The sequence below is a fragment of the Peromyscus leucopus genome, chromosome 12 (genome assembly GCF_004664715.2).
Source record: "Peromyscus leucopus breed LL Stock chromosome 12, UCI_PerLeu_2.1, whole genome shotgun sequence".
NCBI classification, from domain to species: Eukaryota; Metazoa; Chordata; class Mammalia; order Rodentia; family Cricetidae; genus Peromyscus; species Peromyscus leucopus.
Window position 1 is genome coordinate 69,902,252 of NC_051073.1, and position 12,804 is coordinate 69,915,055.

General features: G+C 38.0%; 1 protein-coding gene across 1 annotated transcript in view; it reads right to left on the reverse strand.

The window, feature by feature from the left end:
• LOC119088834 (tumor protein 63-like) overlaps nucleotides 1-12,804 on the reverse strand; it is a 79,852-nt gene extending 67,048 nt beyond the window's left edge. The window contains exon 1 of the mRNA XM_037209993.1: nucleotides 11,927-12,804. Coding sequence (XP_037065888.1) covers nucleotides 11,927-11,988 — 62 coding nt within the window. The 5' untranslated portion in view covers nucleotides 11,989-12,804. The remainder of the gene's footprint in view (nucleotides 1-11,926) is intronic.

The following is a 12,804-nucleotide window of genomic DNA, read 5'->3' on the forward strand; positions in this document are numbered from 1 at the left end:
TTTTTACCTAAATGGAAAAAAAAAACCACCTTAATTCATGTGGGAGCTCAGAAGATCCCAAATACCCAAAGCAAAACAGAGCAAAAACAAGTCTTACTACCAAGCCATATAAGTAAAACAGCACAAAACAGACACTGGAGTCAGTGGGAAGGAATAAAGAATCCAGGTAAGCATCCATCCAACTGCAGCAGCTGTATTGTGACAGAAACACTATAACCTTTCTTGTGGCTCTGACAAAATATCCAACCAAAGCAAATGAAACCGAGAAAGGTCTAGAGTGACTCAAAGTTCGAAGGTACAGTTCAGGGTGGCAGGAAGGAATAGTAACGTAAGTGTGGCATGGCTCGTCACACTGTGTCCAAGCCAAGTAAGGAAAGAAAAAGGAGAGAGAATGCTGATATTCAATTCTCTTTTTCCTTTTTCTTCAGTCCAGGAAACCAACCCATGGAATTGTGTCACCTCCATTTAGAGTGGGGTTTCCTCCCTCATTGAACCCTCTGAAAAATCCCTCATGGACATTCCTGGAAGTTTGTCTCCTAAGTGGCTCTAGATTCTGCCAAGTTGACAATCTACTGAAAATACATGTTGGAGAGAAATTAGGCTCTTTAATACATGTATGTAAAAAGTAGATATCTATAAGTATAAGAGTAAAACTAGATTCCCATCTTCCACCCTGTATAAGACTCAACCTCAAATGGATCAAAAACCTCAATATGGAATCTAAAACTCAAAAACTGTAAGAAGAAGAAGGGGAAATGCTTTGTTATATAAGCATCAGCAGCACTTTCTGAATAGAGCTCTAGCTGCCTAGAAAATAATGGCAGGAATTAACAAGTGGAACTCATGAAACTGAGAAGTTTCTTCACAGCAAACAGTTAATCTAGTGAAAACAGTCTGTAATAATATGAGGAAATCTTCAGTCTCTATGTATCTACCAGAAGATTAATCTCTAGAACATACAAAGGACTGAAATAACTAAAAACAAGAAATCAAGCAACCCACACAAAAGCAGACAGACAAAATAGACACATTGTGAAAGATGAAACACAAGTGGCCGAGAACTCCATGACAAAAGGGTCAACCTCACTATTCATGAAAGAAGTGCAAATGAAAAGGAAATTGAGATTGGTGTCACCTCAGTTAGACTAGTGATCATCAAGAAACCAGCAAATGTTAGCTTGGATGCTGTCAAAAGGGGACCCTTCCACACTGCTGCTGGGAATGTAAGCTGGTCTAACCACCCAGAAAATCAGTCTAGTGACAATTATATGATCTCCAACAAGTAGTGCTAGACCTATATGGGTGAAAGGGTCTTCTCATATGGCCTCATCTTCACAAGCCACACAGTTCAGCTGTGTGACTTCCCCCTCCGTAATAAGACCCATGTTTAGGATGTGTGCAAAAGTGTTAGAAAGGAATCCTGTTTTGTCTCTGGGGCTCATGTCAGCCTGGCTCTAGCTAATCTTCAGTCAAAGCTATAAGGATCTCAAGTATCAGGGCAATGGATTCTCTTCCTGCAAGGCACACTTCCCTTATTATTTTGCTTGTTTAAAAACTTCCCTAACTTTTCCTCTAGACTCTACTCATCCATTGCCCTGGGAGGAGTCCCAGCCTTGTCTGTTTACTTCAAGATGGAGGTATTTTTCCATTTTGGTGGTAACAGCTGGACCTGTTGGCAATAGGAATGAGATCTCTTGGAGCTGAAGCAGTAGGAACTGTTTAAATTATTGCAGGAAGGTCACCAAACAACAACAACAACAACAACAAAAAAGCGTAGTTCTAATGAGTTGGAAGAAGTCCCTGTGAGAAGGGAAAGGGGCCCTGTGACAGAACAATGCTTGATAAAGGTCTTTATTTTGTCTCGAGCTTCAGTAAGCCAACATGACTCCTCTGTTCAGATTGTTAGGTGCAGTTAAATTATCACACGGGAGAAAACAGCCTGTTGATGATGAGAAAAGGGGAAAGTGCAATTAATCTGATAGGGTTTACAGGGTGTAGAACTCAGCAAATTTCAAAAGCTGAAGTTAGCAAATGGGATTTGTGAATTGACAGGGAACCAAATTATTGCATTAAAAATTATTAAGAGGGGAGTCCTCTGGGATAATCAGCCCCAAGTTTCCAAACTGAGTAATTCCTGGCTTTCCACGTTGAAGCCCTGTGTGGGAGGTCTCTGTTACTCAGATGAAAACTTTTATTCTCTAGGCAGAAATGACTTCCCTCAATTTTGGCTCTGTGGTGTTATATTAATAGTGAAAACGATCCCTTAAAATTCATATCCTCTAGGGCTGGGGATACAGTTTAGTGCTGGAATGCTTACCTAGCATGCACAAGGCCCTGGGTTCAATTCCTAACACATGCAAAGCAATTTTAAAAGTTCATGTCCTCTCAAGAGTTACAACAGCTATTATATTTTAAGGTATCTATTTCAAATTTATGTATACAAGTCATTCCTACCGAGAACTGTGATCAGGGGTGTTGACCATATAAAACATAAGGTGGTAGAGTTCAGTAGACTACATATAAAAGTCCAACTGGTCTACCCTGTGCAGACAAAATAGTTGTGTAAACTCTAGACACATAATAAGATTTTAACAAGTTATAGTGTTATGACTAAAAGTATCCAATGCAGTGGCTTCCATTAGAGATGTAGAGTTACCTGACAAGTGGAAAGCACTCACAATATTTCTAATCAATACATAATGAAATTCAGAACTCCTAAGAGCCTTCATTGTATTTCATGAATCTAGCACTCAATAAATACTTACAAAATATTATTGTTTTTGTATTTGGCAATGGAATTGAGGTTTTGGGGCATCTTTGTTTCCTTTAAATTTTGTCCCTTTCCTCCAACCACACAATGTTTATCAGTTTATTTAAATCTTCATTTAATTCATTTACAAATCTCCTTTAAAATGCAATCAACATCCTAGATACTACAAACAAAACCTTTATAAAATCCAAAGGGAATATAATTTTCTTAGTTTCACTTATGTTTCTAGTTTTGACATGTTCTTAAAAATCTCTTTAAGAAATGAGTACAGTTTTATTTTTGTAAAGTAGAACTTGAACTAATTAAAAATTATTCTGATATTTTAAGCTAAAGTATTTTTTATATCACCATGCTGAAAAAAATATTATTAGCTTTAGTGAAAGACATAAAGGAAAATTAGGGCAATGAGAAAAGTTAATAGAAGAGGTTTTATTCCACCCCATTAAGGAATTGAAGGTAAAATGTATATGAATACATGTTAAGACCTGAGTGAGACCTCATCACCCCCACAGCAGGACCAGCAGTGTCCTCACAGACAGAGAAGCATGGGAAGTTTTCACTGACTCTGTGAGACTAGGGACAGTGCCTCTGTGAGCATGTCAGCACTAGCTGAGGTAAGTCATTTATTCATAACCCTGTGTACTGGAAAAGTCACGACAGAACTCCCAACAGCCTCTACAGGACACTGGAGGAAAGCACCCTCAGTCTCAAAGATTCATCCAATTAGATTCAGTACTCAAGACCTTGAATGAAATTCTTTGTTTTTACTAGCAGTCTTGTGATTGCTAAACATTTAATTTGAAACAAACAAACCAACCTATCCTTCATTGTCTGAAGAAAAACAAGTAGCAAAGAGAAACATGCGTCTTATTTTTTTATATTGAGAGATAGGCCCAATGTCATAGAGAAAGTGGAAGGAAGCAGGGCCTCTCTCTGAAAACATATTTCTGTACTCTCATTTGTAATTAAGAAATAAATGCACTATTAAATTAAATTTGGTCATGAAAATAGAGGTATCTGTGAACTTGGATAAGATGGGAAGAAAGAAAAGCCAATTTTCTAGTCATTTTAAAATAAAATATTTACATTTACTATTTTTAAGAAAGCACTCAGGAGGCAGAGGCAGTAAGATCTCTGTGAGTTCAAGGCTAGTCTGTTCTACAAAGTGAGTTCCAGGACAGCCAGAGCTGTTACACAGAGAAAATCTGTCTCAAATAACCAATCAACCAACTGACCAAACAAAAACCACACCTAAAAAAAAAAACAATAAACAAAACAATCAAAAACAAGTGAACAACAACAAAAACACATTCTAAAGCTTGATCATGATCACACTGGTGAATCTCCAGATAATGACATATAGTCAAATTAAAGGCAATTGACAAACTGGAGGTGTAGTATACTATGCAGTATTAAAAGCTAATGTCTCTATCACACTCTTCTTCCATGACACATTTGTAGTGTTCTCTTCTTTATTTCACCTGATGCTATTAAATATCTAATAAAAAGCTTACGTTAAAAAAAAAAAAAAAAAAAAACTCTAGGTAAGTATGTGGCTGATTATCACACTTGTTTCCATTTTGTGTTTCTTGGCTCAAAAGACTTTCTCAGACTTACTATTTTTATGCCACTAATTTTGCCTTCAATTATGAGAGAAGGCGTCAGTTAATGGAATTGGAGACTGGCTGTTTGCTGCTGAACCTGGAAAATTAAGTTTGCTCATTTGAAATAAAAATGACAAAACGTAATGGAAATTTGAAAGTGTCAGGAGAATGTGAGTGCTCAGATTCTTTTCTCAGCCTTAGTGGCTTCAATCTAATTTCCATAAAGTCTGATTTATAATTAGAGAGAAAGATGAGTGAGAATGGAGAAGGTAAATAACACCAATAATAAACATTAGAATGGAGTCATAATTAATTTTCACCATCTAAATTATTCTCCCAATTCTTATGGCTTAAGGCAAAAAAAATTAATAAGTGTCATCTCCAAAACCTTGACTAACCAATAAGTACACATCACTCGTGTCCCTTTCTCATCTTCTTTTTAATGGAACAAAGTGACTTTCAGGAGCCGGGAAATGCGTAATTACATAGGCAGAAGTTGGTGGCCTTTGATCATAATTACAGTGCTTTATCCGTCCATCACTTGTTGCTGGAGGACTAGTCCTTGTGAGCCCTTTAAAGGAGCAGAGAACCCCGTCAAGACAAATTTGAGCTTCAAAACACCTCATCAGAAACTTAGCTTTCTTGTCCTGAAACACAGATTGAAATTGTCACTTTAATCTTACAATCCATTTGCCTTTTAAGTAAAGTGATACCATGAAGTCTTTCTCTAGGAAGACGCATCCCAGGCTACCTAGTTTTTGGCTTCTTTTGGGGGGAATTGGGTATAAGTTTATTGTACTTAGGTCGTGGTGTACAAACAAGTGACGCATCAGAAGTACTTGATAAAAATGCTGATTTTTGCATTCCTTTTATTTACGATCCATTTCTCTATCTCAAATCTCAAAGGACTGAGGAACCTCAGAGCACAGGGAGCTGCTTCTTCAAGTGTGACCTGGTAACCAAGCAAATCAAATCATTTTTTTGTAATTTCACAATTTTAAGACTCCAGCCAAACCTGCCAATCACAGCCTCCAAGCACGGATAGGACATTTCTCTCCAACCCTGGAAAAATCAGAAGTAAGCATGTACATTCCTGGCTTTACCAAACCTACAGATGGGCTTCAGAGTATTAGGGATACTGTCAAGAAGTCAAGTTCAACTTCACATAAAACAATTTAACACCTTACTAAACACTGTTAACAAAAATCACTACTCCAGTTTGCTCCCTCTCTCAAATGGCTGCTTCTAATACCGTCTTTTGACAGCCTTTCCAGAACCTTTAAATGCATGTGATTCAGACATTATTCTTACATTGTTTCCACACAGGTCATTCTACTTGAGGTACCCTGAAATCTAGGAACAGATCTCATTCATCTTCTCCCCTCCTGACTCTGCACCATAAACACTGCTATAAAGAGAACTACTTTAGTCAAATAAACTACAGCAAATCACAGTTTCTTTCTCTACAGTTTGAAGATAAAAATCCTGTAGTTAGTAGAGTCATTTTTTTATTACTACACACAGTGATGGAAGTCAACACAAACTCATTATGTTACAGTTTGGCAGGTCAGAAGGCTTACAAAAAGGCTGAAATCAAGCAAGGGGTTATCAGGGCTCTTTCCTGTGGGGAAGAATTTGTTGCCTTATTTTCCCAGCCTTTAGAAGCTGACCATCTATCTTGCCTCAGGACTCTCTTCCATCTCCAAAGTCACCAATCAGCTATGTTATGTTGTCTTTTTCATATTACATTATTTTTGATTCTTCTGTCTTTAAAGTCTTTTGCACATAGGCAATCCAGATTAATCTGTTTCAAAGATGACTAATTGGAATCCTTAATTAGTAGCCACCTTATTCCCTTTGTCCATATAATGTAGTCTACTCATATGTTCCAGAGATAAAGATGTGGTTTCCTCTGGGCGCTATCATTCTGCCCAACCTCATCTGCCACCTTCCAAGTGGATCATTATACATTGAGAGATCCTTAAACTAAATTTCTATATGTGAATATAATAAAATGATCTTGTCATTAGTATGTATGATGTTGAACCAGAGTTTGGAATTTGAACAAAAGAGTTACATTTTCATCCTGGTTTTGCTAGAATTTTGATGTATACCAGCAACTCAGCCCCTCTAGGGTCCATATTACTTAATTCTAAAGTGTAAAAGTTCAGAGACAGGATGATGTTAAGAACTGTAATGATTCTTGTTCTTAATTTATTCTTGCTAACCTGGAAAATGAAATTCAAAGTGTAGTGACCTTGACTGTTATTATACATTGATTGTGTCCTTGGTGAGGACATAGGTGTGTAAGGAAAGGAAGCACTAGTGTACCAGCTCACTACACACAGACTACAAGTGAGCACTTCAGGGAGGAGGCACATTTTAGAGTTGAACTGGCAGGTGTTTGCTTCTCCAAGTCCTTGTGAACTGCATCTCAACGGTCTCAATCTCAACTCCCAGGAGCCCAAGTTCTGACAATTTAAGGCATTCATGACAATCATAATGAGACAATTATGGTGATATTTTATTTGTGCTGAAATATAATTTTATTTGTATGTTAATAAATAAAGTTGCCTGGGGGTCAGAGCTAATAGCAAGCCATAGCAGAAGCCAGGTGGTGGTGGCACACACCTTTAATCTGATCACATGGCAGGCAGTCTGTGTGTTCAAGGACAGAGCCAGCCTGGATACACACGCCTTTAATCTCAATACCAACCATAGAGACATGGAGGTCTGTATAGATAGGCAGTGATGAGGAGGTCATATGTTTGGGTTTCCAACCAATGAGAAGGCAGAACAGAAAGTCAATAAAAAGACAGACACACAGGAAGTAGGTCTCTTTCTCAGGGGAAGAACGGCAGTGGTAACGAGTGGTAAGAAGGAGGTTTTAGTCTCAGCTCTTAGCTACTGCTCTGACCTTTTGGGCTTTTAACTCTGCATTTGGCTCTGTGTTTCTTATTTAATAAGATCATTACATCTACAGACCATTTTGAAGGTGGTACTACAGTCCAGACCTTTGACACATGGTATACACACTCTGATGACAGATTTCCCTGTCCCTGGAACATTCAAATGGGCTAGAATCTCAGAAGCAACATAGACCATTATAATAGCATCATGATAGGAACCTGAAGTGGTTCTTCACAATTGCACCTGAAGTATATATTAGACCCTGTACATAAATTACAAGCCAATATTCCTTTAAGGGAAGTGTATCTATTTGTTCTGATCCTAGCCTTGTCACTTAAGAACTGAATTTAGACAACATAAGCAAGCTGCAATGTGCTGTCCTCCTGACAATCTATCAGCTAGACAAACCTAATCTTTAGAGAAACCCACTCTCATTTCCTCATTGAAAGATGCAGATCTATTCTTCATCCAACACTAGAAATTACATTAAGTATGTATTATTTATTTAGGCAGCCCTCCTAAAAACACATAAAGAGTTTTTAATCTTTGTTTTTTAAATTCTAACTGTAATTAGAAGTAATGACTACATTGAGACTCCCTGGAATTAGCAGTGGCTAGAAGTGTTTATTACATTAAACATTAAAGAAATAGAAGACAGCAATCGTCCCAAAATGTGAGCCTGGGAGAATTCTCACAGGGTCTATATGCTTTAGTAGGATGCTCAACAAGAAGTCAGCCAGAGAAAGTATATCCTCAGGTCACACTGCCTATGCTGACTCTCTTCCTGCTGTCTCCACTGTTAGATGTCAGTAAGAGAGGAGATGGCAGAGGAACTGTCAGTGCCATCCTTGGAAGCCAGCTTGCCTGGTCACAGAGTAAGGTCACAGTGGGGGCAGAGGGCAAATGACTACGCCCACACTTGGCATGCTTTTGCCTTAATGTGAGTTCCATCAAACACAAAGAAAGTGGTCTTCCATTGTAAGTGGCTATCACCACCCTTCCACTTAAGATATATTTAGAAAGCACAGCTAATAAAGTTGACCTTTAAGCAAATGAAACGAAATTCACAACACATACACAAAGTACTAATTCATATGAGGAACACTCCTACAATATTTTAGCAGCATGAACTGCCTTTGATAGAAGTTCACTGTGAAAGAATACAAAATATTTTATAAGTGGATCATAGTATAATGATGTTTACTTTTATTTTATTTTATTTTGAACTGCAATATCACATCATTTTCAAAATGTAATCTTGATTTATTTTTATTTTTTCACAGACTTATATTTTGAAAAGATATATTTGAAAGAATTGAATGCCTCACGGAACATATTCAAAATATACTTAACAAACTAGATGGTAGTTCTAAAAAGAAAGTCATTGAAAGGACACAATTTATACCACAAACAGTAAACGGCTTTGATTCTAAGATACTGGCTTTTACATTCATTTCTAGTATTCATCTGGCTAAAACAACAAACTGACTTACTGTACATGTGTTTTGCTTATTAGGAAATTAATCCGCTGATTTAGTTGCTGATTTTGCACCATTTATTCATACTTTAATATCTTTGTTAAAATGGATCAGATATCAAATGACAGACTTCATAATTTTTATCCATCTTTTCTTATGATTCTGTGTGATTGCCAATATCACCAAATACAAATATACTAAGCTCCATAGATGAAAACACCTTTCTTGTTTTCAGAAAAGTTTTTGCAAAGACTGAAATAAATTAGTATTGATTCGGAACACAACCAAATCCATGGTATGTCAATACATTCAGGTAAAAAGGAGAAAGAAAAAAGAAAAAATAGAGAGTGAAATCTCTAATAGATCATAGCACTTTGAAATGTGTATTTCTACTGTCCTCTTTGGACTGGCACTAGTATTCATCAATTAGTTATAATAGCATGTTATTCTTTCTATTCTATATAAAAGAAGAAATTCATGAATGACAGTAGCTTGGAGTTAAAAATACTGACTTGTCCTGCCCTCCCTTAATACAATAACAATCATGAAATGCTTCTGTATGCTTCTCTCAAAGACAAGGTCGTGAAAGACAAGTTTAAGTATGTAGATGACTATGATTATGGAATGATTAAATTTGGTCTTTCTTAAAATAGATTTTGAAAACTGAGAACTCTCAGGGTTGCTCCTTAGAAAAATCAGCTCATGCTATTCACCCATTGGACAGCAAAGAGAACGGTGCTGGATTGCTGTGCTGCCATATTTTTTTTATTTTATTGAAAAAAGTCATACAATATATTTTAATTATGTTTTCCTCTACCATAATTCCTCTCTCCTCAGTAATATTTCACTTGTTCATTTAATCACTAAGGAGGGATAATAGTAATCTATATAAAAAGGTTAAAATATTTAAAAAGACATCGAATATCAAATAGGTACAAATAGGTAAGTATTATAGAGTTAATCAAATGTCAATAATGAACATCGTAATTTTTTTTTATTTTCATACAGTCTCTCTCTAGTTGGTTTAGAATTTGCAATCCTCCTGCCTCAGCCTCTTGCATGCTGGGATCACAAGCATGAGCACACCCCACCCCCATTCTCATGAACATTCCTAGTAATGTACTTACTAAAGGAGGCTGAGCGGCCACATTTCCTTCTTTCTGTGTTATTTGAATGGTTATGTTTCATTATAAATGAATAGACATTTTAGCCCCAAACAATTTTTTCTAACTCTTCCCAGGCCATATTGAACCACAGTCTCACAGCTCTGCACAGAGTCTTAGGCCTTCTCCCAGTTTGGGAAGGCGACTGAAACCAGGGCGCTTTAAAACTGGAAACTCTTTAAGAAGACATTTACTGCCTGGGAGTTTTCAGTATGTTGAGAACTTAGATTCCATCTCTCCATGAGCTAGCTAATAGGTCATCAGGGCTACATGAAAAGCAGTTTCTTTGCTTGTATTTATTTGATTTCTCTGATCTACCACTAGAAATGCCTGCAGAAGAACATGCATGGATGGAAAGGGCTAGCTAATCCACAAGCTGGGGATTTGTGAAGCTGCTCAGAATCTAACCCAGTCATCTTCAGGAAAGGCCCAGGAGGGAACATTATAAAAGTTGTTGCTGAGTCACAGCTGCATTCTTAGAAACGTGGGGCTAAAGCTGGTGAAAGGATGTGGTTTTGGAGATTGGAGAAAGGTCTTGGAAAACTCAATAATCATGGATATACTGCTCTGTCATCACTCCTATGCCCAGGTCCAGCTAAATTTAACATTTGGGTCAACCAAGAAGATAGATTCTGGGTCCCTTTGTTTTTTGCTTATACTGTTTTGTACCGACAGCAAGGACCATTCACATTTCCCATTTCAGCTTGAGAGGTCAGTAACAATCCCTCTCTGCCTCTGCCTATCTTCTCCCCCCCGCTCCACTGAATCTGTAGTCTCTTTTCTTGCTGGATTTCCCCATTCCCTTTATCTTTCCTCTTCTGCTTTTCCCACCAGAAACCTCACAGGAAGAGAAAGAGTCAGCCCTCCATGAGAGTGGATCACATCCATGAAAACAGAGCAGCCTTTCACAATCCGAGGCAATGCTATGGTAACCGAGCCCTGCCCAGCGCTACTGACTAAGATTCAAGTGCAAGCCTCCAGCAAGCACAGGTGGCGAGTGTCAGTTTAACCCCTTTCTAACCCCGCCGTTTTCAACACGCCGGACCTCTCATTAGCCGTACAAAGTACCAAATTCCAACCTCAAATCTCATGCCGTTAAATTAACAACATCACACTGCTGTGTATGGTGTGAATGTCTCCCATAACTTTACACGGGAAACACTCTTCAGGTTTCATTGACCCGTTTAAAAATAGCAGACTCTAATTTGAAACAGTCTCTTCCCCCCGACACAGGCAGACTATTGTGAACTCTCACTAATATCCCTGCTCAGTGCTAGGTAAATATTTTTCTACAAACACAAATAAAATTCAGTTTAATCACAGGTTTTAGAAGTCACATTTGTTAAAAGATGATGTTTGTTTTGAAACAAATCAAACAGAAAATATTCCTTAGAGCTAAAATGACAAGCCACAATCTGTTCCATATAACAATGGCCATCTATTTTTAAGATATAAATCAAATTTTCCAGTGTTTGTTTTGACTTGAAGATTGCCCAATAGATTATTACATCCCTGCCCAATGAAATTTCTTTTTCTTGGGTGGGTGGGAACTAAGCATGCCAACTAACACAATTTAACATCTTAAAATGATGTGGCAATTTTAAAATGTTTTGATTAATTTGAGAATGATCATACTCATCCCCCTTCTCCAACCTCCTGTATCTCACAGTTCCTCACTCATCCTTTACCCACCGTTCATTCTCTCTCTCTCTCTCTCTCTCTCTTGAATCCAGTGATGTGACAATTTTTTTTTTAAAAAAAAATGCATGTCTTCAAACTTTGCCACTTAGTAACTCAAGAAATAAAGTAAAACATAACTTCTAGAAAAGATGCCTACAGACCACTTTAAGTCCACACGAAGTCCCAAGTAGTATCATTGTGCTCACTAAACAAGGAATGGTTCTTTTGTACACAGCTGAAACACTCGAACTACACAGGCACACCAGTTCAGTTTTCACACCAGTTCAGTTCTGACAGAAGTCACGTCATATTTAAACTCACCGCTGGATGTAAGGGTCGGGACAGTACTGTAGGGTGGCACACCGTGGAGTTTCAAAATTCATTTCCTTCAACTCTCTTTGGTACCAACAGATGGGGAGCAATTCTATAAAATACACACATACACCTGAGGATATCTAGGTATGGAGCCAGGAGGCTGAAAGCAATCGGGTCAAATGCCATCAGACATAGAAGTTTAGACACTTCCCCCTTTCACTCAGATTTGCAAAGAGGCGGGGCGTTTCTTCCTTTCAGCCAATGAGAGCCCTCAAGTGACTAGAGCATCATAAACAGTCGGTTCTTACCAGCTGGGCATCCTCTCTAAAGCTGTTCTTCCTCTCTGCCACAGTCTGAGAGCCCCTGACGTAGAGTGTCCACACTTGTTGCCAATTTGTAGGCATCTCCGAACTTTTGATCTTGCTCGTGATTGGGTGTTGGCATGAATGGCATCAGAGGTTAATCTCAGGAGCCAGGACTTGTGTTACTGAGCTAATAAATGTCCCCCTCGCTCCAGCTGAGTAGCACCACCTCGTATCTGGATCCTGACTTGATTCGAGAGCTTCTGTCACTGCTACTGGGGCTAGAATGTTTTGCAGAGACGCTTAAGAGAGCTTTTTTTTTTCCGTCTTCTCCCTCCCCTCCCCCCTTCAGCCTCTCTTTCAGCCAACCGCCTGTTGTGGTCACAATCTCAAATAGCAAAGACAGGGAAATTCCTTGATTATATTTAACCTAGAACTCACTCTTCGTTTCAACTAGAGAGAGAGTTATCATGCCTATGTCCCTAGAATTTTTTTCTGCCCCAAATAAAATAATCTGTACAGATTTATTTTATCCATCCATCCATGAGTAATAGTATTTTAAATGTGCTATTAAAATAGGAA